The sequence below is a fragment of the Patiria miniata genome, unplaced genomic scaffold (genome assembly GCF_015706575.1).
Source record: "Patiria miniata isolate m_02_andy unplaced genomic scaffold, ASM1570657v1 HiC_scaffold_1, whole genome shotgun sequence".
In the NCBI taxonomy this organism is placed as follows: domain Eukaryota; kingdom Metazoa; phylum Echinodermata; class Asteroidea; order Valvatida; family Asterinidae; genus Patiria; species Patiria miniata.
Genome location: NW_024037047.1, coordinates 36,424,475 through 36,451,297, shown reverse-complemented (window position 1 = coordinate 36,451,297; position 26,823 = coordinate 36,424,475). Strand labels below are relative to the sequence as shown.

Genomic DNA, 26,823 nt, shown 5'->3' with positions numbered 1-26,823 from the left:
CGGGGACTTCAGGGAAGGGGGGCTCTGGTCTGGTTCTGGAGTAAGGGAAGAGGGGGGCACGCAGGTTCTTTGTTGGAGTGAGTGCTCACACGGAAACTGGATCTCCCTTGCTCTGATTGTTTATTCAAACTGAATCGGCCCAGGTGGGGCCACCTGTAAAGATCGGGCAGGCACTCATAAGTTTCATTTCAAAATACAAACAATGTACATGTGTAACTCATGAAATAATAAGCGTACATGTATTAGAAAGATGTACACACATTACCCAGTTAATTACCAAGAGTGAAAAGCCTATATGCAAGTATGGTGACCGCATCGAGCACCCAAGGATGGAATCACAAACAGACAGGCCGGCCCTGCGCACTGACTGACCAACACTCGCACACACTATCACACACCGCAAGCACCCACATCCGTCCCTAAAATGCACAATATGATCACCAACTTACATGAACTTTCCAAAACTATATGACAGTGACAGTTGTAAGCATTTCTATAAACTGGTCTCCAGACAATTAAGTGCCCAATAATGCAATATAGGCCTACGTCCAAATAAAATCACTCTTAAACCACAAACTACTGTAAGTTACATATCACAATACATGTACTGCTCACGCACGCGCACTGTACATGGTCACACTGTGTGTGCCATCAGTGCAAACATGGGTTGCTAACCCTCGTGCATTTGGTCACAGTGCTCCCTAAATCTTACAGCAAAAATCTCTCCAAAAACTTCATTACATTCTCCAAAACTACCACCATATTAATCTATAATAATTTGCTGATACAATAAAGGGCACATCAGTAATAATCATCTGGATTTTTGGTGAAATAATTGCATTCAAAAATGACCTAAAAAAGTACAATACATTTACCTGTAAAGATCGGGCAGGCACTGCCTAGCCTAGGCCTTGCCGCGACCGCATGGTTTGGGAGCTGTGAATTAACAACGTGCAGTTCACGTCAAGTGAACAATCCACAAAAGTGATCTAAAGCCAAACCTATGATGACAAATAATTTGATAATACACATTTCTAATCAAGATAAGCATAATTCTTCTTTAAAATCTAAACATAATGTTCATTTTCCTTGACTAAGAAATATTCACAAAATACAAGTTCAAAATCACAGCTCCATAAATCAATACTATTTTTGGCTCCACTAGAAAAATCAATACTTTGTATAGCCTTGTCTCGAGTCACACTGAGTAGACTTCCCTCAAGTCACATGAATAAATAACAAGGTAAATGCAAGGTTTGTAGTGAATAAACAACCAGAGAAAGGGGTCATTATAGAAGAACAAGAAATATAATCAACACAACCATTACAGGGTGATCGATCATTTTCTCACGCAGGTCCTCATCTTTGGAACAAACTACCCCTCGCCATTCGCAATATCTCATCGCTTTCTGAATTTAAAGTTGCCCTAAAGACCTATTTGTTTCAGACCACTCAGAATATTCTTGTTTAGTTAAATTTAATTGTTTTGTTATTTCTGATTTGATATATTTTTTGTTTGCGCCATGAGCGTCATTTATGGCGGATAATGGCGCGGTATAAATTTCCGTTATTATTATATTATTATTATTTTAAAAGCTTTCGTTTCTCCACTTTTCAGTGTTATAATATTGAATACATTTTGGTTGTTGGGATGTTCGAAACATACCTCGAAATCCGAAGATTTTTTTTCTCATCACGAAAAAGTGCGAGGATGATTAAATAGCCCATCCCCACCTGGTCAAAAAAGTGTGTGTGGGATATATACCCCCCTCCCATCCCTGCGGAATTGACGCCCCTACTACAGTCTTCATCATGTGTGAACCATCAAAACTAAAAACGTAATCCATTCTAACAAAATCGTAAAATAACAGCAGAACATTTTTAGACAAATACATACATGTATAAACAACACATAAGTTTATTTTAATCAACACATTTGCATACCTTTAATAATGTTGAACCAACACATGCTGTAAAGTGTAAGGGTGAGGTGTTAAGCCCAAAATACTGACAAAGTTCAGACCTATTATTTCAAATCTACTGGAATTATGAACATTTGTCAAGGGAATAAATCGTCACCGGTTTAAGGGACGGGCATGTCAATAAGCCTCTACACTCATGATGTCACACTTTGTTTACGTGTGTGCTTTCCTATGGTGGTGAGTAGACCGTGCACCCCCCGCTGCATCCGTAGGAAAGTGCACATGTAAATAAAGTGTGACGTCATCAGTACAGGGTTTTTGGGGGGAAGAAAAATACCTTTCGAGATAATCGCGAGAAGTTTTCTTATTTTGAAATTGCCAAATGTACCATGCACAATGCATCTTTATACAGTAAATAACAAGCCCAGATGATTCTATTGAGCTTATACCTTTCTATAGTTAACCCACTTATAGTCATTGAAACTGTGATGGACAAAATGACCAGCAAAGACGCATGTCTCTATGTGTAAACAAAAATTCCAGTTGAGCTACTTTTACAATCTACTTGCAGTGTGTTTTGCCACAAGGAAAGGGCGCCCATATTTGCAGGCGCGCGTCTAAAACAAATGGGAGATGTCCATCCCTCCATGAAACAAAAATCTCACTAATTCTACTTTTACGTCCTTTTGTTCAAAGCATTTGTGCGCAGCATGTTAGCGTCTCTTTGTGAAAATGCAAAACGCCATTATGGAAATGTCGGCCTCTTTTTTTCGACAACATTAATGTGAACAAGCAATTAACTAAGCTACCTGTAATGTAAAGTCAGAATGGTTGAGTGCGATGTTTAAAAGCAAAAAACGAACAAACTTGAAATTGAAAAAAAAAGAAGTTATTTTTTACATGCCCGTCCCTGTACTGTATTTTGCTTTAACTACATTTAACTACATGTATCTAACAAACAACCAATGAAAAACTGACTTTGGACAGCCAGGAGAAATACTATTCTATAAGTTATCAAAAAAGGATTTTTAACAATAATTGAAAAGTAGAACAAAGAAATTGACTGGAGCGGTGCTTGAACCTGCGACCTCCGGATAACTGTTCCGGTGCTCTTACCAACTGAGCTATCCAGCCCTATGTTGGCGGTTCCCAAATTAGTCAATACTTATCCTTGTTCAAGGGTTGCTTCGTGGTTCATTTGAAAAGTAGGATTTATTGAGTTATGGAAATAAACTCTTCAAATTGATGAATGTGCATACTTATTTAACCCCAACCATCCCAAATCCTCCAAAATCCTTTTTGCAAATTGGAGGAATTTGCAGGATTGAGGTTACATGGCAAAAGTGCATTGCTGATTTCGGAGGACGCACTGTGTCAAGGTCTTGGGCCGGACCTTGTGTTCTTTATGCTCAGCCTAGCATAAATTTAATCCTTATACTTGACATCCTCCGCACTGCTCCAGGATGTCACTGCCTCTGCCTCAACCTATTGACAGTCATAGCCGGAGGATTTTGCAGGATTCAGGCAGTGGTCACCCCTCCATGGACCATATTCAAGAAATAATGCAGGAATTTGCAGGATTGAGGATATATGCTATTTTTCCATGAGGTCAATTGGAGGATTTTGCAGGATTGAGGCTACATCCTGGCAAAAAGGCCCAGGGAGTTAGGGTTAATGTAGTATTTACAGAAATCTCTGATTTCTCATGACCTCATGCTAGTGTCTCTGGATCTGTAGGTGATGCCTCTGCTTTTGAGATCTCTGATGACCTGATTGGGCAGTCGTCCTGTTACCGAGACGGCATAGCAACCTTTGTGATATCGATCTGTTGGCATGGAAACAACCAATAGTATAGTGTCAGAGACAAACAAGTGGCTCCATTAAAATTTAAATCCAAAAAGTGTTATTGACAAAAAATTTGAAGTTAAAGGGAATATATACAACATTTGCTTTGCTGAAAGTTTCAGGAATGGATGGTTTTTGGGGGTCAGCAGTTTATTGCTTCACTAACTTGTTTGAAGTTTTGTGTTCGTAGATGCTGGAAAAACGAAGAAAAACAAACGTTCTTGTAGTCTGGTTCCCTGACCCCACTTAAGATGAAACAGAGCAATTAATACACGTCGGGGAATTGTAAGGTCAGGGAACCAGTCTAGCTGGCTTGTACCCATTCATGGGTGTGTAATCCAATTGCAAACAAAATGTGCACTCACTAAATATAGTAAATTTGGGGCAGTATTTGGAAAAAAAAGCCAGCTTTTTTCTCCAACGGTGATCGACCGACCAGCGTTGAAAATTGATGCAAAAATACCATGTTTCTTGAAAATGAGAGCACACCAGGTGCCACGATTTCACAGAATGCTTTAGACTGTCATTCGCTAACAGTCCAGTAAGGTATTTCATACTAATTTAGTATGTTTGTTTTTGGATGTTTGCAAATGTTGTATATTCCCTTCAACTAAGAACAATGAGCCCAATAAATTTGGAATCTGATTCAACTGATACAGAAGTGCCATTTATGATCACAGTTACATTCCCGTCATGGATTGCTTACTTATTCTTTGCCACTTTCCAACCCAGCTATCCTCAGGACTTGTAAGGGCAACCAATCTGCAAGTCAAAGCAAAACAAAACACAATGAAAACTACAGGTTATTAGAAAAACACATCATATTTTGACTACAGTTCAGAAATTATCAACCACCCTGTGAACCACGTCTTTTGGCATTTAACCAGGTTGTAAAAAAGTTGACGGGTTCCCAAGTAAAATTTCGCTGTCACTTACGACACCTACATTGTCTGATAAGGTATCTGACGACTGCTTGTCAATCAAAAGCACAGCAGTGCTTAATACCCCTAAGGGTTCCTCAGAACTACCCTGCTACATGTAAATCCAACAGAGTCCAACGGTTACTTCCTGCTCAATCAAAAACAACCCAACTGTGCCTAATTTTTAGTTGTCTGCTGGATCCAACAGAGTCCAACTTGGCGTTATTTATCAGTACCAAACAGAATCTGACTCTGAATATATACATGTATTTGTACAAGGGTTTACTGCTCAATCAAACATGCTCCAACAGGTTAATGATATAGTTGGATCCTGTTGGATTCGGCAGGGTTAGGGTTAATACAAGAGATTTGCTATGGCAGAACTTTGTGCATTGACTGCTATAGTCATACATGTACATGTACGTACATACTGAAATTTGTATCCTTGTGGAGACATTTCTTTGTTCTAATGTAGTAAAGTTTTCAAGTTTGAAAGTGAAGTTTCAAAATGGATCAACCCACCTTGGAAATTCCTAGTTTTTGAGTAAAATCCATTTATCTATTTTGTGAAAACCTTGTGGAGACGTATTCATCTATAGAAATTGCCCTGTGGAGACGTATACAATCTTTTGTTCCCTATTGTGTGCACGTCTCCAGAGGGCACGGTGTAGCAGATCAACGTAACATGACCGAATCTTAGCTCCTCACCCATCAAATGATGTGCTTGTACAGTCGTACACGTTATCCCTGTTGCCCTTCAGTTGAAGATAATCTTCACAGTTATCACAGCCATCCAACTCAAACTGGTCAAGTGTCTGAAAAAGAAAGAGAGAGAGGTCAAATGTACTGTGGAGCAATCCTATGAGAAAGTCGACATGGATAAAAAATTGAATATTTATGAAATCTTCAAAACTGCAAACATCAAAACCTCCAATGTGTCATCAAATTAAAGGGGACAACATGGAATACTGTTCTCCAAAAGCACTATACCAGTACATGTACATCAAAAATACGTGCACAGGATCACACATGGCGTGCCGGCAGCAGCACTCATGTTGCAACATTTTGTGAGCTGTATGCTAAGCACCGTTGATATCAGAATTTTCAATAGGGCCTAATCGGAAATTCAATATCGAGAATATTTGACATCAATTATACCACATTAAAGTTAAAGACCATAAAGATGACACTTGGACTAAAAAAAGAAAGACCACGCGAGTGCAGTGGTGGCACAAGGAGCCAACGAGCTCCGCCACTCACATGGTTTTTTTCATGTCCGGGTTGCCACATGACTTTGCCTCAAATCTACGTGACTGACAGCAGAAACGATCCATCAGCACGTGCTTGATCTTTTCAATGTTGGAATTTAGATACGCAAACGTGTGCAAGAACCGGGAAATTACATGAAAAATAGCTTTAAAGAGGGCGAGTGTGCTTCTAAAGCATAAACTACATGTACAAATAAATTATACATGTGAAAATCAAATCTGACATTTTCGGGTACATCGTACATATTCCAACTTCCAAGTGTGGCCTTTATTTACAGAGGAAGCCCAGTAAATATTACGGAAAGATTCCCATATCTGGCCAATTTTTCGAATTTTCAAAAAACTTGTTTTTTGAATGCATGTGTATGAGTTTGCTGATTAGTGTTGGCCGCTATCTTGTTTGGATGGCACTGTACACTTTGCGCATGCGTAGTATGGGTCTGTACACTTCACACATGCGTAGTACGGCTAGCTCACGTAAACAAAATGGTGGCCAACACAAACTCGACAGAGTTTCTACTTCTACTTCTACATTGATACTTGGCAAAATCCCCACATCAGGATATCACACCAAGGTTGCGCGTAAGACCGATGAATTAGGTAGATTGAGGGTAGTTTTGAATTGGGAAAAGGAAGCAGAGGTGACTGATGCAGGGAGGTTGTTCCAAGTAGGTATTGTTCTTGGAAACGAGGAGTATTTGTAGACATTGGTGCGAGTAGATATGTGGCAATGCTTAATAAGATGATAACCACGTGTTCCTGGGGCTGCTGGAGTTACAAAGTCGTGTGGGCTGAGAGATGGTAGTTGGTTGTGAGAGATCCGGTACATTGATGATAGTCGGGCGTTTCTTCGACGGGTTTCCAGTGACTCCCATTTCAGACCCTTGATCATAGAAGACACGCTTTCAGTGGGGTGATATTTGTTGAGGACGTACATTGCAGCTCGTCTTTGTATGGCTTCTATTTTGTTAATGTTGGTTGTTGTATACGGGTCCCATATACAACTGCAGTATTCCAGACGCTGACGTACTAAGACAGTGTATGCGCGTCCCTTGAGGTCCTTGGAGCAGTGCTTTATTAAAGTTACGGCGAACGAGACCCAAAATCTTACTGGCGTTATTAGTTATTCTGTCAATATGTTTGTTCCATGAAAGCTTTTGTGAGAAGTAGAGGCCCAGATAGGAATGTTCTGCAACAGTTGTCAAAGCATCCAGACCTAGTCTGTAGGTGGACTTGATGTTGTTACGGAGGAGAGATATGGTCATGCGGTGACATTTCTCGACGTTAAACTGCACTTGCCAATTGTCGGCCCCTGACTTTAAACTGTTGAGGTCTTGTTGTAGCATAGCACTATCTTCAGCAGAGGCGATTCTATAGAGTAAACAGTCATCTGCGAAGAGACGAATACTAGACTGAATCGAGTCCGGGAGGTCATTGATGAAGGTGAGGAAGAGGAGGGGCCCGACAACCGTTCCTTGAGGAACTCCTGAACTGACATGGCACCAGTCTGAGGCCTCCCCATCTACCACAACTCTTTGCTGTCTATCAGTAAGAAAGACTTGAAGCCACTTGTGGAGGTGGTTTCGGACACGGTAATGATGGAGCTTGAAGAGGAGTTTCTTATGGGGGACCTTGTCAAAGGCCTTTGAGAAGTCTAGTATGATGTCGTCAACTTGTTTTCGCTGGTCCATGGCAGTAGCGATATCGTTCACTGTCGTGCTTAGTTGGGTTCGCAGGAGTACCCTGGGCGAAAACCGTGTTGAACTGAGTTCACGATGTTATTTTTTTCATAATGATCCATACATGTATAGAAGTGATGAGACTGGTCGGTAATTTGTTTACTCTGTGAAGTACCCGGATGCAATACGCGGCCGTGGATGAAGAGCGCACACAAGAGGGCGCGCTTCACTGCAGTGGGCTTCAAAGATTTTGGAATGACAGGCAACAGCAGCGGTGCGCTTTGCCAAAGTTGACGCACGCTCAGTAGATGACTAAAGCTATTTGTCTGGTTCCCTGACCCAGATTGTACCTCGAACTTCGTTTAAATGCCAGATTACTGATTAGGCGTAAAAGCAGATTGCCACATGATCGAGAAAGCTTGATATTATGAGTACTTATCACACGGTAAAGCAATGTTCAGTTTTTGTCACGGAAGGATGATTTCGCTTGGTTTGAAATGGTACAAGACAAGAGCGTGGCATAGTTTACAAGCCGCGTTCACGGGTCTACATACTCCTAGAACTATGAGGCTCCATGTGGAGCCTCATACTTTCATAGTCATAGTCATACTCATAATACTTAGTTCTAGGAGTAGGGTCTACATTGACGGCCAATTTTGTCGAAACGACACATCCTGAACACGCGGGAAGGCAAATTTAGATTTCTTGGTGAGTACTCAAAATCCATACGAAATTATGTATGGCGGATCGATTTCGCCAGGTTCGAAATGACACAACAACGTGGCGTTGTATATACAACGCCACGTTCACAGGTCTAGACATGCTAGATATCACTTGTCATGCTAGCCCCACTAGTGTGGCCGTCGGTATGCTGCGCTGAACCTCTGGCCACACACCGTGGTACCGCGCGCTACTGAGGACGAAGTTTTCATAAAATCTGCGGACCGTTTCTTACATTCTCAGTTTCTTACTTTCTTATGGTTGTATTCTATGATGTCTCACCTATCACTTCTGGGATGCTTAGGTCTAATGATGTTCCATTTTCCGAGATATTCTTCAATCTTTCTGGAGCCCATATGCACTCGTGAAACGTCTGGTGATGGCAGCCATTTTGAATGTGACAAGAGATGACCTCAAGCTGTGACGTCGCGTTTATGCAAATTTGCGCGCTCGACAAGTAATTTGCATAAACGCGACGTCACAGCTTGAGGTCATCTCTTGTCACATTCAAAATGGCTGCCATCACCAGACGTTTCACGAGTGCATATCAGTCCGGGAAATGTACGAATTCGACAACGTTGTCATATTTAACAACCATTGTCGTATTCGACAACTTCCGGTATACATCACTATTCTGCAAGACTGGATTGGAAAATGAACGCGGTACAGAGATGCAAAGACATGTTACAATCCTTTCATTGTTGATTATAGTTTTATTGATTTACAAAACGATTTAAAACAAATAAATAGATACTTTTAATATAGATTTATGGATATACTTTTGTCATAATTTAAGAAATTTGAAAGGATTTCGACTGATTTATTGCATGCCAAAACCATCACTTCAGTAACATATAGGATTCCTGATTTTACAATATACTTTTGTCATAATTTAAGAAATTTGAAAAGATTTCGATTGATTAATTGCATGCCAAAACAATCATTTCAGTAACATATAGGGTTCCTGATTTTACAATATACTTTTGTCATAATTTAAGAAATTTGAAAAGATTTCGACTGATTAATTGCATGCCAAAACAATCATTTCAGTAACATATAGGGTTCCTGATTTTACAATATACTTTTGTCATAATTTAAGAAATTTGAAAAGATTTCGACTGATTAATGGCATGCCAAAACAATTATTTCAGTAACATATAGGATTCCTGATTTTACAATATACTTTTGGTCATAATTTAAGAAATTTGAAAAGATTTCGACTGATTTATTGCATGCCAAAACAATCACTTTAGTTCCGGATTTTACAAAATTATATTGCATTTTATAGTAATAATTGCAGCAAATAATTGATAACCTGTCGATGTTGGAGGAATAAAGTGGGCATCGATCATGATGAAACTTTGCCTGTTGTTGTATTCACTTTGTCATTATTTGTGCTGTGGTGTACATCTGTTGTTAATTTCCTTAGGGTTACAAATAAAATCACAGTCTTTTAAATAAAAAAGAAAATCACAGTCTTTTAAACTAAAATAAAAATCACAGTCTTAAATTAAAGTAAAATCACAGTTTTCTAAATTAAAAATAAAATCACATTTTTTTGGTGAAGTACTATGCAGCATAAATAAATAATGTACTGAAAACAGGCTAAAACTACGAAAACAACAGAAACTCTTGATGTCTAGATGACTGGGTAGTAGGGCCGGCGTTCCTCAGTAGATCCACAGCCTGTCTTTATCTGTGAGGTGTGGACGGATGCTGTCCGCAATCTCCACCGCATCTCGCTGGCGCACCACCTCCAGGTGGTAGACGGCCACCAGCTTTGGGCCACCTCCGGAGGCAGCGCCGCCGTGTTGGAACTCCCCCGTGAACACACACACGGCCCTTGCGATGGAAAAATCCACGGCAAGGCCAGCGGCCAGCACGTTGCATATTTTGCGGGGCACGTGACCGATGACCTTGCCGGCGACATCAGCTACGGTGGTGCGATTAGGACCAGCTCTGGTTTCGATCCCCTGGACAGCCTCATCAACATCTTCAAGCTGTGGAGCCTTGACCACACATCCCCACTTGTCGTATTTGCTGGATTGGTGAGAACACTGCATGACAAACTGTCGCCCCTGCAGAGGACGGTTGTGGTAGGCATGGTACCTGCAATCATGGAGGAATAAACATCAGTGACAAAACCCAAGGTTCAGAGAAACTCATTGTGAGACGTTAAATAAGGTAAGAACTGAATGTATATTTATGAATGTAACCAATACCCATTGATCGTTGACACAAATGTTAATGCAGCTGTCCCTTCTCGGTGCCACCCCTTCTCTTGACGGAGACATTTCATTTCCTGCAGATAGTCCATTGCAAGAAAATTCAACGTTGAACTTCAGTCTCAGTATACTATTTAAGTCGTGGGAAAGATTTGCAAGATGTGCGCTGTGTGGTGACCCAAAAGCAAGTGTGATACAATGTACTAACAGCATGCATGGGCAGCATGGGCAGCGTTGCCGCGTCTTTGTAAAAACAAGATGACGTCATATCCGGATACTTGGTCATGCAAGACGGCAAACTTTTTGTACTATTCTAGAAACTTGTTTTAAAGGGAGCATACACCATTTGCAGAAACTCAAAATCGGAACTGTCGAATATCACGATGTATAATACTTGAAAGTAAGTAAATAATGGTACCATGGTTGGAGATTTTGGCATTGCTAATGATTATGAGTAACGTGACCAAAAAATAAAATATGGGAGGTTTTTTGGGTCACGTGACTCCGATGACGGATTGAGCTAAATCTTGCACAGGTTTGTTATTTTATGTGTATATTGAATTAGACAAAGTATGAACACTGTCTGCAACACCGTGCCAATATACTCCCTTCAACCTGGGCATTTGTTTTCCTTACCAACAGTGTGCAGTTTCTGTTAAAAACATTTCACAATGGGCAAAACTAAACCAGTTGCTCAGCGGAGAACTCGATCTTCTGCAGGGGATTCGTCGTGGTCACAGTTTACCAAGAGCTGCAAGTGCATCATGCACGATGTTTTCAAAACCTCGGAGTCACCCAAATTATTCAATATCGCTCTGAAATCACATCCTACTCGAAAACTGCAGTGGCTTTTGGATAAAAAGTATTTGAGTCCGCGCGCAAAACACGTTTGTATTGACTGTCTTGACCAGGCGCCATCAACAAGTGGAACTGGAAGTAAACGCGATACAACTGGGAAAAAAGATCCCAGTCAGCTACCTGAGGAGGAAGAGCCCAGTAATTCAGAATCAGCGATAGTCGGAGAAATTTTGAATTTGATAGCAAATCGTAAATTGTCCCAAGAAAGCGTCACGAGGGTCTGCTCCGCTCTTGGCAACCTACTGAGTAGCGATATTCTTCAAGATTCGAAGGCGGTACAGGGATCATACAAGAATTTAGAAAACTTGTTGGACTTAAACTGCGTGGAATATTTAGGGGAAAGACCACCGGCTCTGGTATCATTTTTGAGCAGTATTTCCAATGTAACAATTGATAAGGACCAGCAAAATGCAAAGAAGACCAATGGACTATGCCTGGTAATTGAGAACATTTATGCTTTACGCAATGCTAACTTCGTGGGACCGTTATCATTCAGCCAGGGCTTGGTGAAGTGGTCGATAAATGGCAGCAAAACTACACACGCATTAGACGGAGCAAGCAGTGCAAGCGGGAGCGTGACCTCGTTGAAGAAAGTTCTTCAGAACTCATCTGCCAAATCAAATGTGTGTTTCTCGTCTGGTGATGTAGATGTATTTGCTGATAATACGCAAAGGATAGGTAAAACGGGTCGTGTGCGTACTGGTGGAACGACTCCTGCCAATGTTGTGACGAATGTGGTATTCATACAAAGTCGACCTGCATCGAATTTGCAGACTCAAGGCCAACTTGCACCATCTCACTGGCTTGACAAAACTGAAGACGTAGCTGATAAAATTACAGCGTTTGAAAAAGAGCTCAATGATAATGTGTTCCGACCATACCGACATATGTGCCAGAGTAAATTCATTGAACAGGTAAAAAGTGAATTACATGTTGATGACATCACCGGCGAGTCAAAGGACCACGTTTACTACAGTTGTTCTGCACAAGAGCAAGATTGCGTATGCCCCAAGTGTTGCAAAGTATATGATAAAGTGACAGTTGAGTGTCCGGGATGCGGGTACAATCCAGTAAACGTACCGGATAGAAGCAGTATGTATGGCGATGTACCAAGCTGCCATTCAAAAGAAAAACCAGCTGTTAAGATGGGTGAGATCATTCCTATAAACCCAAATTCCAAGGCTACAATAAAAGAGGTGTTGCTGAATCTGAAACAACAAGCTGGGGTGGGCACTGATCGTTCCTGGATCCGTGTTGGGTTTGATGGTGTTCCATACCGGATTGCAAATCTGCTAATAAAAAACACGATTATGTGTGAAGTGTGCAACGAGCACATTGACATTTCCGTGACACCCTTTGACGCCCACTGTGAGATTAAGCATCCAGGTGTGTACGATATCGGCAGCAAGAAGCTCTTGGATGATATTCTTCTCACTCCTGGTGCCGGTCATGCAGAGATAAACCTTCTGAGGGCAATTTTCTCATTGACTAGAGTCGTATTTATGGAACATATTGCTGGGTGTTTAGGATTCTGCAGCAAGAGAGCCAAAGACTTTGTAATCAGGGGAAGCAATCATCACGTCACATGGCAGATCTTCGACATTGTGTTGAAGGCATTTGCTCTCGAACTATGTTATACATATGTTTCTCAAAATCGCGAGGAGAATGAGAACTTTCTTCCAACAGCAGAGGACTTCGTTATGTGGAAGAATACAAGAGTAATCAATCCAAATTTCAATTTGATATATGATCTCATATTTCACATTTTCCTTGGTGTTAAGTGCTTCAGAAGTGGTATACGCAGAAATAACTCTCAGCACGCTATTGCCGGACGCCAGAAAACTGCTCCCATAATGTATATTGGCAAGCACGGTATTTATCAACCGCTTCTCTTCAGGGACATGCAAGTTAGAGTTGAGGCACCGCCGGACATAAAAAAATATATAGAGGAGAACGAGGCGTTTTCCAGATCTGGGAACAATTTGCGTGGCGAAGGCGGTGACTACGTAACTGAAAACGAAAACAGATCTTTGAAGAGTATCCTTCCACCAGGAGTACCGACTGTAGAAAGATGGCAAATGGCAAGCCGATGTAGCGCTAACCTTCAGAAAAACAGGAAAGCTGTTTTCCAAAGAGCCGGTTTTCAGGATCCTGGCGAACAGAGAGGATCTGTTTTTAACAGAGAGCTGGAAGTTCAAGCTATTAGGAAAGAAATTCGTTTGTCGGGGATGTTGAAAAATCCATACGAGGAAATTCCTTTGAAGTCAATAGAAGGTAAATTGCTACACCAAGATTTTGTCAACGTGTACAACACAGCTCTAGAAAACTATGACGCTTACAAAAAGTCCCCACATGCGCCAAATCTGCAACCAGTATTTGTCACATCAGAAGATGAGCAGATGTATAATGATATGAATAACTGGACTGCAAGAAAACTGACCGAAGAAACGATGAAATTGCTTGAACAATTCAGTGACCAAGATTCTGCAGATATGTACAGGGAGATGCATAGTGACGTTGCAAAGGCAGCAAAGAGTGTCAAGATACAATTTTACCAAGATATCAGTCAGATTCTAAATCTAGAGAGGGAGCTACTAGCTTTCGGAAACGAGGATATTGAACAGAAAGATGACGACATGGAACAAACTGAATGATTGTATTACCTTTTACTTAGTGGTTCTTTTCCTCTTGTGCGCCTTTTGACTTGGTCCATGCTTCGGGCAATAGAAGGGAACCTTTTCCAAGTCACCGTCCCTTTCAAAGTACAGACCGATGCAGTTCTGATGAACCCAATACTGGCAGTCAAGACGTTTGGTCCTCGCGTTCCTGTGATCACACCCTAACCAGGAGGACTTGTTGGCATCGGACCCACAAACCCGACAAGACAGCTTCTTGTTGGGTTCGATCGTATGGACTGGTTCGACAGTGTTTTGATGTTTTCTCGGAGTGATGGTGAGCGATGAGGACGAGGGCTGCTGCACAAGTTCAGGATCAGTTTGTGCCGGTGCCGTGTCGTTCCGTTCGGCCTGTGTGCTGTATCGCCAAGTCTTGCCCCTTCCCCACGTCGGCTTCACATGAACGTCCACTTCACATCTTGTTGATATCACCAATTCCTTAGCCTGCATAATCGGTAAGTTTTGGAAAGAAATGTTAAGGCTCGCAGATGACTTGCATTTTCTATTCCCATTTATCATATATTCCATTGGGTATAAACTGTCCCGAGTGAAAGTTGATGGGCCATGACATATTATTGGGGAGCCGAAGAAAACAAATTAAGTTGGCTTTTTTGTTAAAAAGAAGGTAGGCCTACTCAAGGTTTAACATGAAAAAAAAATGATACAAATAAATAAAGCAAAGCGTCCCTAAGCATGCATCGTTATTCATATTTACAAAGAAAAGTACAGGCCTATAGCTTAAAAATCATCTTATAATACAAAGTAACAAATCAACGGTAAACCTCCCTCTCCCCCCCCCCTCCCCCCAAAAAAAGTCGAAAGAATTCTGACCCGTAAACGAGTGTATTTCAGCTTGTGTACATTAGGTTGGGCCTATACTCACAGCACGCACGAGGCTTTGGGCTCTGCGGTGGTAGGTTGACCGTCTTGTAACCGAGTTATCTATATATTTCACTTTCTTCTTGTATACAACCTTGCTGTTTTCCTTTTCTCTCTCCAAGGATTCTTCTAAAACCTTGTATATGTCGTCTTCCTGGGAGTTGGATGTCATAACGGCAATCAAAGGCTAAGCCGGATAGTGTTGGTCAGACCGCGTCCCTACTGTTTTCATATTTTCCGCGCCCCTCCTGTTTTCATATTTCCCGCGCAATATAGCTAAACATTTTGTCAAAGTCGCACACCTAAAACGTTTTAAAAAAATTGGGAAACGAACAGCTAAATTCTTCTTTAAAAGTTATCGTTACAATAAGAATATTAGCTTTCTCATTGTTATGATTTTTTAATTCCTAGCGTAATATTGTAATAAACAGTAATTGCAATGAACGGGACAAGGATGAAGCGCCATTAAACAAGATGGCGCCCTGGTTCAGACTGGTGGTGTGAAAAGTAAACGGAAATTTCTTCCAATCGCACAGGCGAGTTTTTAATTTACGCAGATAGAAATTTAGTTAGAGGATTGAAAGTCAATATTGTGAAATAAAAAAGTACATGTTTTGCGTAAATTTTACATTTTTTGCGTTTGAAGTTGAAATTGTCGAATACGACAACGGTAATCGTTAAAATTCGACAATGGTTGTTAAATATGACAACGTTGTCGAATTCGTACATTTCCCGGACTGATATGGGCTCCAGAAAGATTGAAGAATATCTCGGAAAATGGAACATCATTAGACCTAAGCATCCCAGAAGTGATAGGTGAGACATCATAGAATACAACCATAAGAAAGTAAGAAACTGAGAATGTAAGAAACGGACCGCAGATTTTATGAAAACTTCGTCCTCAGTAGCGCGCGGTACCACGGTGTGTGGCCAGAGGTTCAGCGCAGCATACCGACGGCCACACTAGTGGGGCTATTGTCATGCTTGTCAGAATGACTTCAGTCCAGAAAGTAAAATTAGGTCTAATGTGATTTAAAAAAGAATAATGAACTTCTACCTTGATCAGGGAACACATGAGACATGCCCGCAAATTTCGCAGCTCCTTTGGTACGATTTCCATACTGTAATGTTTCAAAAAATGTTGCTAAAACGACAGCATAAAGCTCTAATTTTATCAACAGCGTCCGATCAATATTCCTTCTTGCTATAAGATTTGGCGACCTCTCGCGAGCAACTGCAAAGTCAACATCAACCTCGTTCCAACCAATTATGATTGATCTGCACGAAAGCAGGCAAAGGTGTGGAATCGTACAGGAAAAATGATCAAGGCATATGGAAAGATATCCGCAGTATAGTTCCCAAGTGCTACAGACATTATCACCCCTTGGTAGCTGTAGGGTCGCAGACGACCAACGTCATTGCGCCAGTGTTTTATTGCCTATGGTGTTCTATATATGCCATTTTGCATCTCGCAAATGGTGTGGTTTCCCTAGTAATGCCGATTCAATTGTTCTGTAACTAGCACGAAGTTGTGTTTCGATTATCGACCAATATGTAATATCGTCATGTAAAAAAAATCAGCCCGTCATGTAACATCGACCTGTAATATAATAATTTCATCCCGTAATGTAATAACAAGCGCCTGTAGTTATAAAAAAATCCTATACTTTTTAGGCCTAACAAAGAACAAATCTTGATTAACGTTTTTAATATCCGAGATGTAACTGTTAGTCGTCTGACCTTGACTTCCGGAATTACCGGAAGGTCAAAGTCAGGTGCATTTAAGATGCGAACAGAAGCCTTAAAAACAAAGAAATGTCATTTCCCGGCCCCAATCTGTTGCCGAAAAGAAGCCTGAATTAAACCGTACGGTGAACTAGCTTGGTCGTAGAAAGTACATAATTTTGATATATGCCATCATTACATAGATAGTGCTTTATGGTCAAATTTTACACATATATGAACAGTGGCGGCGCCAGGCAAGGAAATGTTTTTTGGAAGCAGTAAAAAAAAACAATCCAGGCTGATGATATCCAAAATCTAAGGGGAAGTAATTAGGAAGAGCCCAATAATAAATGACAACTAAAAGCCTGTGTACGCGCGCCCGTGCCATCGTAATTAATCCGGAAATATTCAGCCACTATCCGGTTCGTTAGTAAAAACGTCATACACGCGCGCACACCACTGATTACTAGCGCCCACTGGCTGCAAACGCTCGAGCTGCGTTAACTTCCGGTTCCAATCGTGCAGAAAGTGCTGGAGGTGACGTCACACTAACGAACCGGATAGAGAAACTTAGAAATGCATGCAGTCGTTTTTATGAGTGAGAAGTGTATCAAACCGCAGTAATGAAGTATAACAAATGTATAACATGTACAAAGACGTTGACTGCGCCCATGCACCCTATCTACGGCTTTATAAATGCATGTGCGGCGCTACCGTAGTACCAATGTTTATACTGCTTTCATTGGCCCAAAATGTGTCCACGGAACCGATATCTGCAACTTGTGTGAATCTAATTAACAGTGACGAAAATAAACACAAATAATCTGTTTGTAAATAAAGCGTTTAGGGAAAACTTGGGGGGGGGGGGGCAAGGAAACAACTGGGGGACGGGGGATTTCCCCACTCCCATGCCCACCGTAGCGCCGCCGCGCCACTAGAACTCACAATGTGACCAATGATTCTTTTTACTGGGGCTTAACTCCACAATGACACATGAATCATGACCGTAATTCCGGAAGTAAAGGTCGCCGGGGCCGCGACTTACATCTCGGTCAATAAAAATGTTAGTCAAGGTGTGATGCTCGAAATTACATGTGAACAAGAGTGTTTACGTTCAATCATTTCTTGAGTTGTAAGAATGTTCATAACTAAACGGTCTAAACCTCGCTAATATGCAATTTCATACCCGTTGACGTCCGATGATGAATACCTAGGGGTCATGGTTGATGTATATAGTCAACATTTGAAGTTCATGCCTTGTAAAAGTCTTGGAGAATTATTTTCCGGGGGAAAATGGGGGGAAACTCGACATTAAACAAACCGGGTGATCGGGAACCTGCCTCCCCACCCAACGGGAATTCGCAAAATAGCAAGTTCCCCGAGTTGTTGCAAATCCGTAGGCCACACGTTACACTATATTCACAGGTTTGCAAATTATTACGGGACGAAACTGTAACATTACGGGTGGTTATTATGATTACGTGTCGATAATTTCCGGTCGTAAGTTCGTATTATAACACCTCACCCACAGATTCTGTGTCTTGATTGGCCGAGAGCGAGTCACATGTTACTTTCTAATTTTGCTATCTTTCTGTGCACGGCCAAAAGTACTATACCCGTAGCAACCAAAGTACTATACCATTGGCAACCAAAGTACTATTTCCACGGCGCGGTATTTGTGTGCAAATGGATGCTTGAGTGCGCGTTGCGCGGTGCGCGTTGCGCGTAGCGCGTATTGTTCCAAAGAGAGCGCGCCGCAGACTTGGGTTCAAACATTTCGTGAAGGGGTAGTAAGAATGGTAAGAATAATTTCATTGGGTGACAGATGAAATGTTCCATTCTTCGCCTCGTGGAATGGAACATTTCATCTGTCACCGAATGAAATTATTCTTTCTATTGCACGAACGTGAAACATTCATTATTTGTTTTATATAACACCTGAATAAATCCTCGTCATCTGATTGGTTGACTTTTAATAGCCAAGTTATTTAAGTTAGAAATTGTTTACAAGTTTGACGAGTTCAGAGTTATCATATTCAATTTTTCTCAATTTAAAACTGTTCCATAAGTTTAGAACTCAAACAGTTCAATAAGTTCAGAACTTTTATTGCCAATTTAAACACCACAGCGCCACCATCGGCAACATGTGCAGTGACAGTGCAATGTTACTTCTAATCACAGTGCAATAGTACTTCCATTGCACTGTGTGCTGCGCGCCACGCGCACGCCGTGCATTGGTACGAATAATTCAATGACATGTGATCAACGATCCACCAATCAGATGACGGGGATTTATTCAGGTGTTGTATAAAAAACAAATATTGAATGCTTTATCTCGTGGTGAAGTAAAACTAGCCTCCCTCGATGATCCATGGACCATTCTATTTTCCCTCGGCTTCGCCTCGGGAAAATAGAATGTTCATGGATCACCTCGGGAGGCTAGTTTTACTACACCACTCAATGCATTCAATATTTGTATATTACAACACCTCACCCACAGATTCTGTGTCTTGATTGGCCGAGAGCGAGTCACATGATACTTTCTATTTTTGCTATCTTTCTGTGCACGACCAAAAGTACTATACCCGTAGCAACCAAAGTACTATACCAATAGCAACCAAAGTACCATATCCACGGCGCGGTATTTGTGTGTAAATGCATGCTGGTGTGCGCGTTGCGCGTTGCGCGCAGCAAAGTTGGGTTCAAACATTTCGTGAAGGGGTAGTTTGGAAGAGATAAATATTTTCCACCAATTTTGTATTGAAATCAGTGAAATTTATTTCAACTGTGTTCAGATTTAAATAATTTAAAATATTAAAACCAAGCAGAATCCGTGGGCGAAGTGTTATGAAACAAATATTGAATGCTTTATCTCGTGGTTAAGTAAAACTAGCCTCCCTCGGTGATCCATGGAGCATTCTATTTTCCCTCGGCTTCGCCTCGGGAAAATAGAATGTCCATGGATCACCGAGGGAGGCTAGTTTTACTCAATATTTGTATGCTAACGCAAGGTCGGGTCACGTACGTTACAGAAGGATATTGGCTATGGGAAACCACACCAGTGCGACATGCGAGATGCGAGATGGCAGATATAGAATACCGTACTAGGGTGATGCGTCAACTCGCCCTGGTTGTACATGTACGTACGGACGACTACACTTGTTGCAGGCAGTATACTATTATTTTGCGCACGCAACGAACAATAAGCTGCATGCAGTGGGTACTGTGTAGCTAGCATGCACACACAGCACAGCAGCACAGCAACTGCGTACGTGCATTATACGAGTACCACCATGGAGCTATGCGTGTACGAATCCAAAGAGCAGCATATTAACAGCCCGGACATGGCTGCCGACAATAAAGCTGAAGCGACTAAGTACGCGCTGGACGTACAGCTGATCAGTGCTGTGCGAGAATTCCCGCTCCTCTACGACCCCACGGCCAGGAATTACCGCGACCCGGAGATAGTGACCGATGCCTGGCGAGAGATCGCCAAAGCAATCGGGGCAAACGAGTGGACGGAATGTAAGGAACGATGGAGGAAACTGAGAGATGCCTACGTCAAGGTGAAGAAAAGCTCGACTTACCAGCCGATTGGAAACAAGAAGCCGATAACATGGGTGCACTACGAAGACATGTCGTTCCTGGCTGACCATATCAAGCACCGGGGGAACGAGAAAAGGGGCACGAAAAGGTCCCTTGATGTTGAAGATGAAATGCAAGATGCGAGGTAGGACCGGAGTTCTGTGGTTGGTTTTGCACAAAGTCTGAAGGGAGTCAGAACATTTTTAATTTAACATGATGGATGCTAATTAACAACAGTAGCATACAGTAATTTGGAATGATTCCCATATCTGGCCATCACTAATTTTTCCCTTCAGTGACCTATCACTTTGAGCCATTAGAAAGTGATAATATGTCCTAAAAAGTCAAATTTAGCAGGGAAAATATTGAAGTAGGCCCTATTTACTGAGTCTGAGAAAACACTTTCAGACCAGTCTCATAATAAATAATATGAGTCATATGGTACGTTTGTGCACAGGGTGACAAGTGATGGCCAGGTATGGGAATCTTTCCCTGTAACGTACGTCTCTCTGCAAAATTCCTAAAGTTGTAAGAAAACTTAAAATGTTTGTAATTCCGAATTTGTACGGTTTTACTGCATGCTTTCTCACAAGTCCATTTCACCCTCCTACTGTTAAAGAGTGTCACGGAAACTAAGAAAGATTCCCATATCTGGCCATCACTAATTTTTTACCTTCAGTGACCTATCAGAAAGTAACAATATGTCCTAAACAGTCAAAATTTGCAGGGACAATATTGAAGTATTTGCTGAGAAATTTTCAGACCAGTCTCATAGGGTTTGTGCACAGGGTGACAAATGATGGCCAGATGGAATCATTCCAAGGTGACAACCGGTCAAAGTTTCCTTGCACTTTATACTTTTAACAAACCAATGGGCCACTTGACCAATATTGACCCAAGTTATGGCTCAGAGTGCATCTCCATAGGACTTATATGAATAAGGAGGGTTAATGATTCAATACAACAGTCAAATCAGACGGTAATCAAACACCAACCTGTCATATATTTAATTTCTTACTGTTGATTCATCAGTTTTTGCACAAATTGCACTGATAACCCTTTTTTTTATTTGCAGCGCTGCAGAGGCTTTGGAGGAGCCTCAAGTTGGCTCCAGCAGAAGAAAGGATGGCAAGAAGGGACGCAAGGTACCACCGTCGGTAGATCCCATGCAGGTGACTATCATGGAAGCCCTGGCCCAAGGTGCAAACACCTCCAAGATGCCTACGGATGTCATCCTGGATGATGAAGAGGGTTTGTTTGGGAGGATGGTAGCAGCCACCTTGAGGCGGTTCCCTCCACGGGCCAAGGCCAGATGCAAGTTCCGCATCCAGGAGATTATCTTCCAGCAAGAGAATGAAAACCTGGGTGGCTCTGTCTAGATTGAGTGCCCATGTCATGTCACAAAGTATGAAAGTCACACCGACAATGGACCCTCTGCTCAACTTATAGGCCCATTGCAAGGCTCCCCAGTCACGTGGGGAAATTCTGGAATTTAAAGCCATCATGGAAAGTCATTTAAAAATCATGGCTTTTGTTGTTTTACAAGGAAATCATGGAAAGTTGATATTCCAACAAACAGTCAAGGAAGATTCATGGATTTCTGCACAACCCATGAGTAATATATGGCTATGGCAGTCTTCCAGTTTGCATTCCAGTTTATTAGGCCTATATACTTCCTCTTTAGGCCCCCCCCCCAAAAAAGTCTTCGGTTTCTGGTATGGAGCTTGCCCAAAAAGTGGTGCGGCGACGCGGCTTTTTTTTTTTTTACCTGATTTTTTTTGCTTCAAATGTCGGCTGATGACTGCAAATGGTGCCCGACTAAACTTAGTGCAAATATATGGGAGTCCAGAGAGGCCACATAAAGCTTATTCTCGACCATAACCCAATCTAAAAACACGTTAAAATTGTGCAGCAGCAGGATTCCAGTCAAACCAGTGAGTTTGGCGGTTTTGAGACATCATCTTTCATTGAAAAAAACCCTTTTTCATTTTGCCGACGCGCATGGCTACGGTGAACCAGAAACCAGAGACTTTTTTTTTGTGGCCTTATGCATGTGTGCTCTATTCTTGTTGCATGTCCAAAGCATACTGTGGTGCTTTTTAAGTAGTCAGTGGTCCGATGTCAAACTGGAATGCTGAAAGGGAGTGGTATTCATTGTCTCATTGTGATGACTGGCCAGTGTTATGTATTGTACATTTGTAAATACATGTAGGATTCTAAGATGCCAAAACAGCGTAGGGATTGCTCATTGATAGCCATGATTCTGTCATAGAAAAGTCATGGAAATTCATTTTACAATTTCTATGGGAACTTGGCCCTTGGTTTGATTAAAACAATTAGTTTTTGCTTGCATAGCCATAGTAATGGAAAAACATGAATAGAACCAAGCACATAGCAACCAAGCGCTAGTTCCTAAGCGCTATCGCTACAGAGCCGCGTTTAATGGGACACTAGGTCCTGGAACAGCCCAATTGGGCTACAAAACGCGCTTTGAACGAGATTATAATTGAACGATGTGTCTTTAGACGCATCGTTGGAAAGGCAGCCTTTCATTGATTTCTTCAATGAAATTTCTTCATTTACTTGCCAGAAAGAACAATTTCACCGGGAGTTTAGTCCCATTACTATCTTTAAACCAAGTACATGTATGCTTTTCAATAATAACTAGAAATGAGTTTGTGGACAAACACAAGCTGTTTCGGATATTCGAAATACTCTGTGCACGTCATGAATAATCAGTGACGTCACTAAAAATGTCATCTATAACAGCACATTATATGTACATGTCAAGTTATAACCAAATCGAACATGTAGGTCTGTAAATATAGGCCTATAAAGAACAAAATGCCCCTTTAAGGGACGTCACATGACATTTGATGATGACATCACATGAATTTGTCTATAACCCATCTTGGCATTGGTACGATCACGAATTTCTTCTAGGACCATCTGTGGGTGGTAGTCTAAGTGTGTACCAGGTCTAACGTCGATCGCATAATTTACAAAAGTGCCAAAGTAGAGTGTTTTAAAACGTGTACAAACCCTATGGGGAAAAATGCATCTTTAATGTGATGTAACCAAACACCTGATGACGTCACGATCACGAATTTCTTCTAGGACCATCTGTGGGTGGTGGTCTAAGTATGTATCAAGACTGAGGTCGATCGGATTTACGAAGGTGCCAAAGTGGAGTGTTTTAAAATGTGTACAAAACATATAGGGAAAAACGCATCTTTAATGTGACGTAACCCAACACCTGATGACGCCATGATCACAATGGACCATCTGTGGGTGGTGGTCTAAGTATGTATTAAGTCTGAGGTCGATCGCATTTATGAAGGTGCCAAGGTGGTGTGTTTTAAAACGTGTACAAAACATATAGGGAAAATGTGCATCTTTAATGTGAAGTAACGTGACACCTGATGACGTCACGATCACGAATTTCTTCAAGAACCATCTGTGGGTGATGGTCTAAGTGTGTACCAAGTGTAACGTCGATCAGATTTACGAAAGTGCCGAAATGGAGCGTTTTAATACATGTACAAACCCTATGGGGAAAAATGCATCTTTAATGTGACGTAACCTGACACTTGATGACGTCATGATCACGAATTTCGTCTAGAACCATCTGTGGGTGGTGGTCTAAGTATGAATTAAGTTTAAAGTCGATCGGATTGACGAAGATGCCAAACTGGAGTGTTTTAAAACGTGTACAAAACATATGGGGAAAAATGCATCTTTAATGTGATGTAACCTGACACCTGATGACGTCACGATCACAAATTTCTTCTAGGACCATCTGTGGGTGGTGGTCTAAGTATGTACCAAGTTTGAAATCAATCGGATTTCAAAAAGTGGCAAAGTGGAGTGGTAGAAGAAACGTGTGTTAAACCTATGGAGAAAAAGTCTGAAAAAGGAGAAGAAAAAAAACTAGAAATGTGTTTGTGGACAAACACAAGCTGTTTCGACTGTTACATTATTTGACAAGGACATGAGATTATGACGACTATTAGTGCATGCAAAGTTTCAACCGAATCGGACGAATAGTTGCGGAGATAAAGGGCTTTAAAAGGTGCAAGGTTAGGGCGCCCTCACATGACGACAACAGAAGTGATACTGTCGCCACCGATATTTTCACATTAACACTTCCCAATATGAGGGCATTCAAAGTTTCAACGCAATGGGACCCATGCTTACAAAGATATAGGGCTGCAAATGATGCTATGTTAGGGCGCCCTCACATGACGACCGAAGACGTCACCTTGACTTAACCTATATTCTGATGTATAACGGATTCAAGTTTGTGTGAATGCAAAGCTTCAACCAAATCGGATGCATACTCGTGAGGATATGGAAATTATGCATCATTAGGGCGCCCTCACATGACAGCTAATGACGTTGCGATGATGTCACCTATATTGCTACGTACATGAAACACACCCCAATGTGAGGGCATGCAAAGTTTCAACGAAATCGGACCCATACTTGCAAAGTTACAGGGCTGCAACAAATGCAAAGTTAGGGCGCCCTCACATGACACCTGATGACGTCAACTTGACGAAAACCTTATAGGACCATCTGCGCTTGGTGATATGCGTGTCTGCCAAGTCTGAAGTCAATCAGATCTATGAAAGTGCCAAAATGTACTGATTGAAGGAAAACGTGTACAAAACCTATGGAGTAAAAATGCACCTTTAATGTTACGTAACCCGACACTTGATGACGTCACGATGGCGAATTTCTTCTAGGACCATTTGTGGGTAGTGATCTAATTATGTACCAAGTCTGAAGTCGATCGGATTTACGAAAATGCCCAAAGTGGAGTGTTTCAAAACGTGTACAAAACATATGGGGAAAAATGCATCTTTAATGTGACGTAACCCGACACCTGATGACGTCACGATCAGGAATTTCATCTAGGACCATCTGTGGGTGGTGGTCTGAGTATGTACCAAGTCAGAAGTTGATCAGATTTACGAAAGTGCCAAAGTTTATGGGTAGAAGAAACGTGTGCAAAACCTATGGAGAAAAAGTCTGAAAAAGGAGAAGCAAAAAAAAAAGAAAAAAAAAGAAAAAAAAAAATCTTAACGAAAACAAGAGCTGTTTCGGTGTGTACACCGAAACAGCTAACTAGAGATCTATGTCTGTTTGCAACAGAACATAGGGCTTTTCCGCATTATGATTTTTTTTAATCAATAATACGTCTCTGACTATGCATGAACATAAAGTCTGTCAAAGTTAGCCGAAAATCGGCTAAAACAGTCACTGTGATCAGCATTTGAACTCAGCAACACGTGCCCTGCGGGCTTACTGACATACGATGTATGTGCGTATGTATGGTGGCCCTGAAGGGACATCGCATATGTGCGAATATGTGCGCACACGTATGCGTTGTTGCGAAATTTATCGCGAATATGTGCGCACACGTATGCGATGTCGCAAAATTTATCGCGAATATGTGCGCACACGTATGCGATGTCGTGAAACAATTCGCGAATATGTGCGCACACGTATGCGAATTTGTTTGCAATGTCGTGAATTTTATTGCATACCTTGTCGCATACCTTTCAGTGAAATTCCTAATGAACTGGGGAGTTGTAGCAGCTAGTCTGGAATTTAGACGTACTGTTTGATATAAATAGGGTCTGACTAATAAACCTTCGCGCGCACGCTGTTCCTCGTGCAATCGTTACTACTAGTACTGTCGAGCGCAAACTTGCTACTTGCGCAAGTTTGAAACTTGCGCGGGCAAATTTCAAAGTTGCGCAAGTAGCAAGTTTGCACCTCCTCAATTTTGTTTACCAAAGAGCACCAAGGAATGGGAAATTGTACCAAGGCAAATGATCGAAAGCACCAAGGCAAATTATGGAGGACACCAATGTACATGAGGACACCAAAAAAGCATAATAGTACCCCACCTTGTCTGTACAATCCAAGCTTAAAGAGAAAAAAAAAAGCAAAAAAAACAAAAATAAGCCGTGTGGCCGCGTCAATTCCGGAACTTTGGTCTGACCAGAGACCGAATATTTTTTTTTTTTGGCCTAAGATATATCAGTTTTGTATAGGGAAAGACTTGTGGAGAAAGCTGTGTACAAAGTCTATGAGAAAAATTAATTATTCATAAATCCATAATAAATCACTTGATGACGTCACCATGACCTCACTCTTCGGGACACATCTTGGCTACAGGAACTATGCTTATGCCAACTTTCAATGATATCTGGCAAAGATTAATGCCAAAAGTGCTATAATACGTTACTGTCTATGCGCATGCATGAACATAAAATCTGTCAAAGTTAGCCGAAAATCGGCTAAAACGGTCACTGTGGACAGGATTTGACCTCAGCAACACGTGCGCTGCAGGCTGACTGACATACGATGTATGTGCCTATGTACATGTACAACGTACGTGCATGTACATGTACATGTACATTGTGGACGTCCTGTCCTGTGCATGTTTTGAAGCAGAGGTATTGTCAACGTGAAGTTTTAAGCGTGCGCAGGGTATGTTCGAGTTCGCTT

At 41.5% G+C, this 26,823-nt stretch overlaps 4 protein-coding genes and 1 long non-coding RNA gene across 7 annotated transcripts; 2 read left to right on the top strand and 3 right to left on the bottom strand.

Moving 5' to 3' along the window:
* Positions 1-103: 103 nt before the first annotated feature.
* LOC119729548 lies at positions 104-1,478 on the bottom strand. Its single transcript, XR_005271253.1, has 2 exons — positions 876-1,478; positions 104-153 (listed from the first exon to the last, which is right to left on the bottom strand). It is a non-coding gene; the product is annotated as an uncharacterized LOC119729548 (long non-coding RNA).
* A 420-nt stretch (positions 1,479-1,898) lies between these two features.
* On the bottom strand, positions 1,899-16,222 carry LOC119729540 (transcription elongation factor SPT4-A-like). Its single transcript, XM_038202146.1, has 5 exons — positions 16,049-16,222; positions 5,396-5,502; positions 4,474-4,529; positions 3,598-3,747; positions 1,899-3,189 (listed from the first exon to the last, which is right to left on the bottom strand). The coding sequence occupies exons 1-4, from the start codon at positions 16,109-16,111 to the stop codon at positions 3,626-3,628; spliced, it is 348 nt and encodes a 115-aa protein (XP_038058074.1). The 5' UTR covers positions 16,112-16,222; the 3' UTR covers positions 1,899-3,189; positions 3,598-3,625.
* LOC119729522 lies at positions 8,907-15,711 on the bottom strand. Of its 3 annotated transcripts, XM_038202116.1 has the most exons (3): positions 14,996-15,711; positions 14,101-14,556; positions 8,907-10,463 (listed from the first exon to the last, which is right to left on the bottom strand). In XM_038202116.1, exons 1-2 carry the CDS (start codon positions 15,161-15,163, stop codon positions 14,104-14,106), a joined length of 621 nt encoding a protein of 206 aa, XP_038058044.1. In that variant the 5' UTR covers positions 15,164-15,711; the 3' UTR covers positions 8,907-10,463; positions 14,101-14,103. The 3 variants fall into 3 exon arrangements, with proteins under 3 accessions (XP_038058044.1, XP_038058062.1, XP_038058053.1); XM_038202134.1 differs by lacking the exon at positions 14,996-15,711 and having other exon boundaries at positions 14,101-14,917; XM_038202125.1 differs by lacking the exons at positions 14,101-14,556; positions 14,996-15,711 and adding an exon at positions 10,577-10,667.
* LOC119729512 lies at positions 10,685-14,107 on the top strand. Its single transcript, XM_038202104.1, has one exon. It carries the CDS (start codon positions 11,251-11,253, stop codon positions 14,089-14,091), a length of 2,841 nt encoding a protein of 946 aa, XP_038058032.1. The 5' UTR covers positions 10,685-11,250; the 3' UTR covers positions 14,092-14,107.
* A 3,727-nt stretch (positions 16,223-19,949) lies between the features above and the next one.
* LOC119729508 lies at positions 19,950-21,989 on the top strand. The gene is made up of 2 exons (XM_038202092.1): positions 19,950-20,446; positions 21,377-21,989. The coding sequence occupies exons 1-2, from the start codon at positions 19,953-19,955 to the stop codon at positions 21,678-21,680; spliced, it is 798 nt and encodes a 265-aa protein (XP_038058020.1). The 5' UTR covers positions 19,950-19,952; the 3' UTR covers positions 21,681-21,989.
* The last annotated feature ends 4,834 nt before the right edge of the window (positions 21,990-26,823 follow it).

Bases quoted from the DNA above. Each gene is read 5' to 3' on its own strand.
- LOC119729508 (XM_038202092.1), top strand. From the start codon at position 19,953: ATGCACACACAGCACAGCAGCACAGCAACTGCGTACGTGCATTATACG. The intron at 20,447-21,376 runs GTAGGACCGGAG...TTTTATTTGCAG, and splicing joins GATGAAATGCAAGATGCGAG to CGCTGCAGAGGCTTTGGAGG.
- LOC119729522 (XM_038202116.1), bottom strand. From the start codon at position 15,163: ATGACATCCAACTCCCAGGAAGACGACATATACAAGGTTTTAGAAGAA. The intron at 14,557-14,995 runs GTGAGTATAGGC...CCGATTATGCAG, and splicing joins CCCAAAGCCTCGTGCGTGCT to GCTAAGGAATTGGTGATATC.
- LOC119729540 (XM_038202146.1), bottom strand. From the start codon at position 16,111: ATGGAAATCGTACCAAAGGAGCTGCGAAATTTGCGGGCATGTCTCATG. The intron at 4,530-5,395 runs GTGAGGAGCTAA...TTTGACTTGCAG, and splicing joins ACAAGCACATCATTTGATGG to ATTGGTTGCCCTTACAAGTC. The intron at 3,748-4,473 runs GTAAGCAATCCA...CCATGCCAACAG, and splicing joins TGGAAAGTGGCAAAGAATAA to ATCGATATCACAAAGGTTGC.
- LOC119729512 (XM_038202104.1), top strand. From the start codon at position 11,251: ATGGGCAAAACTAAACCAGTTGCTCAGCGGAGAACTCGATCTTCTGCA.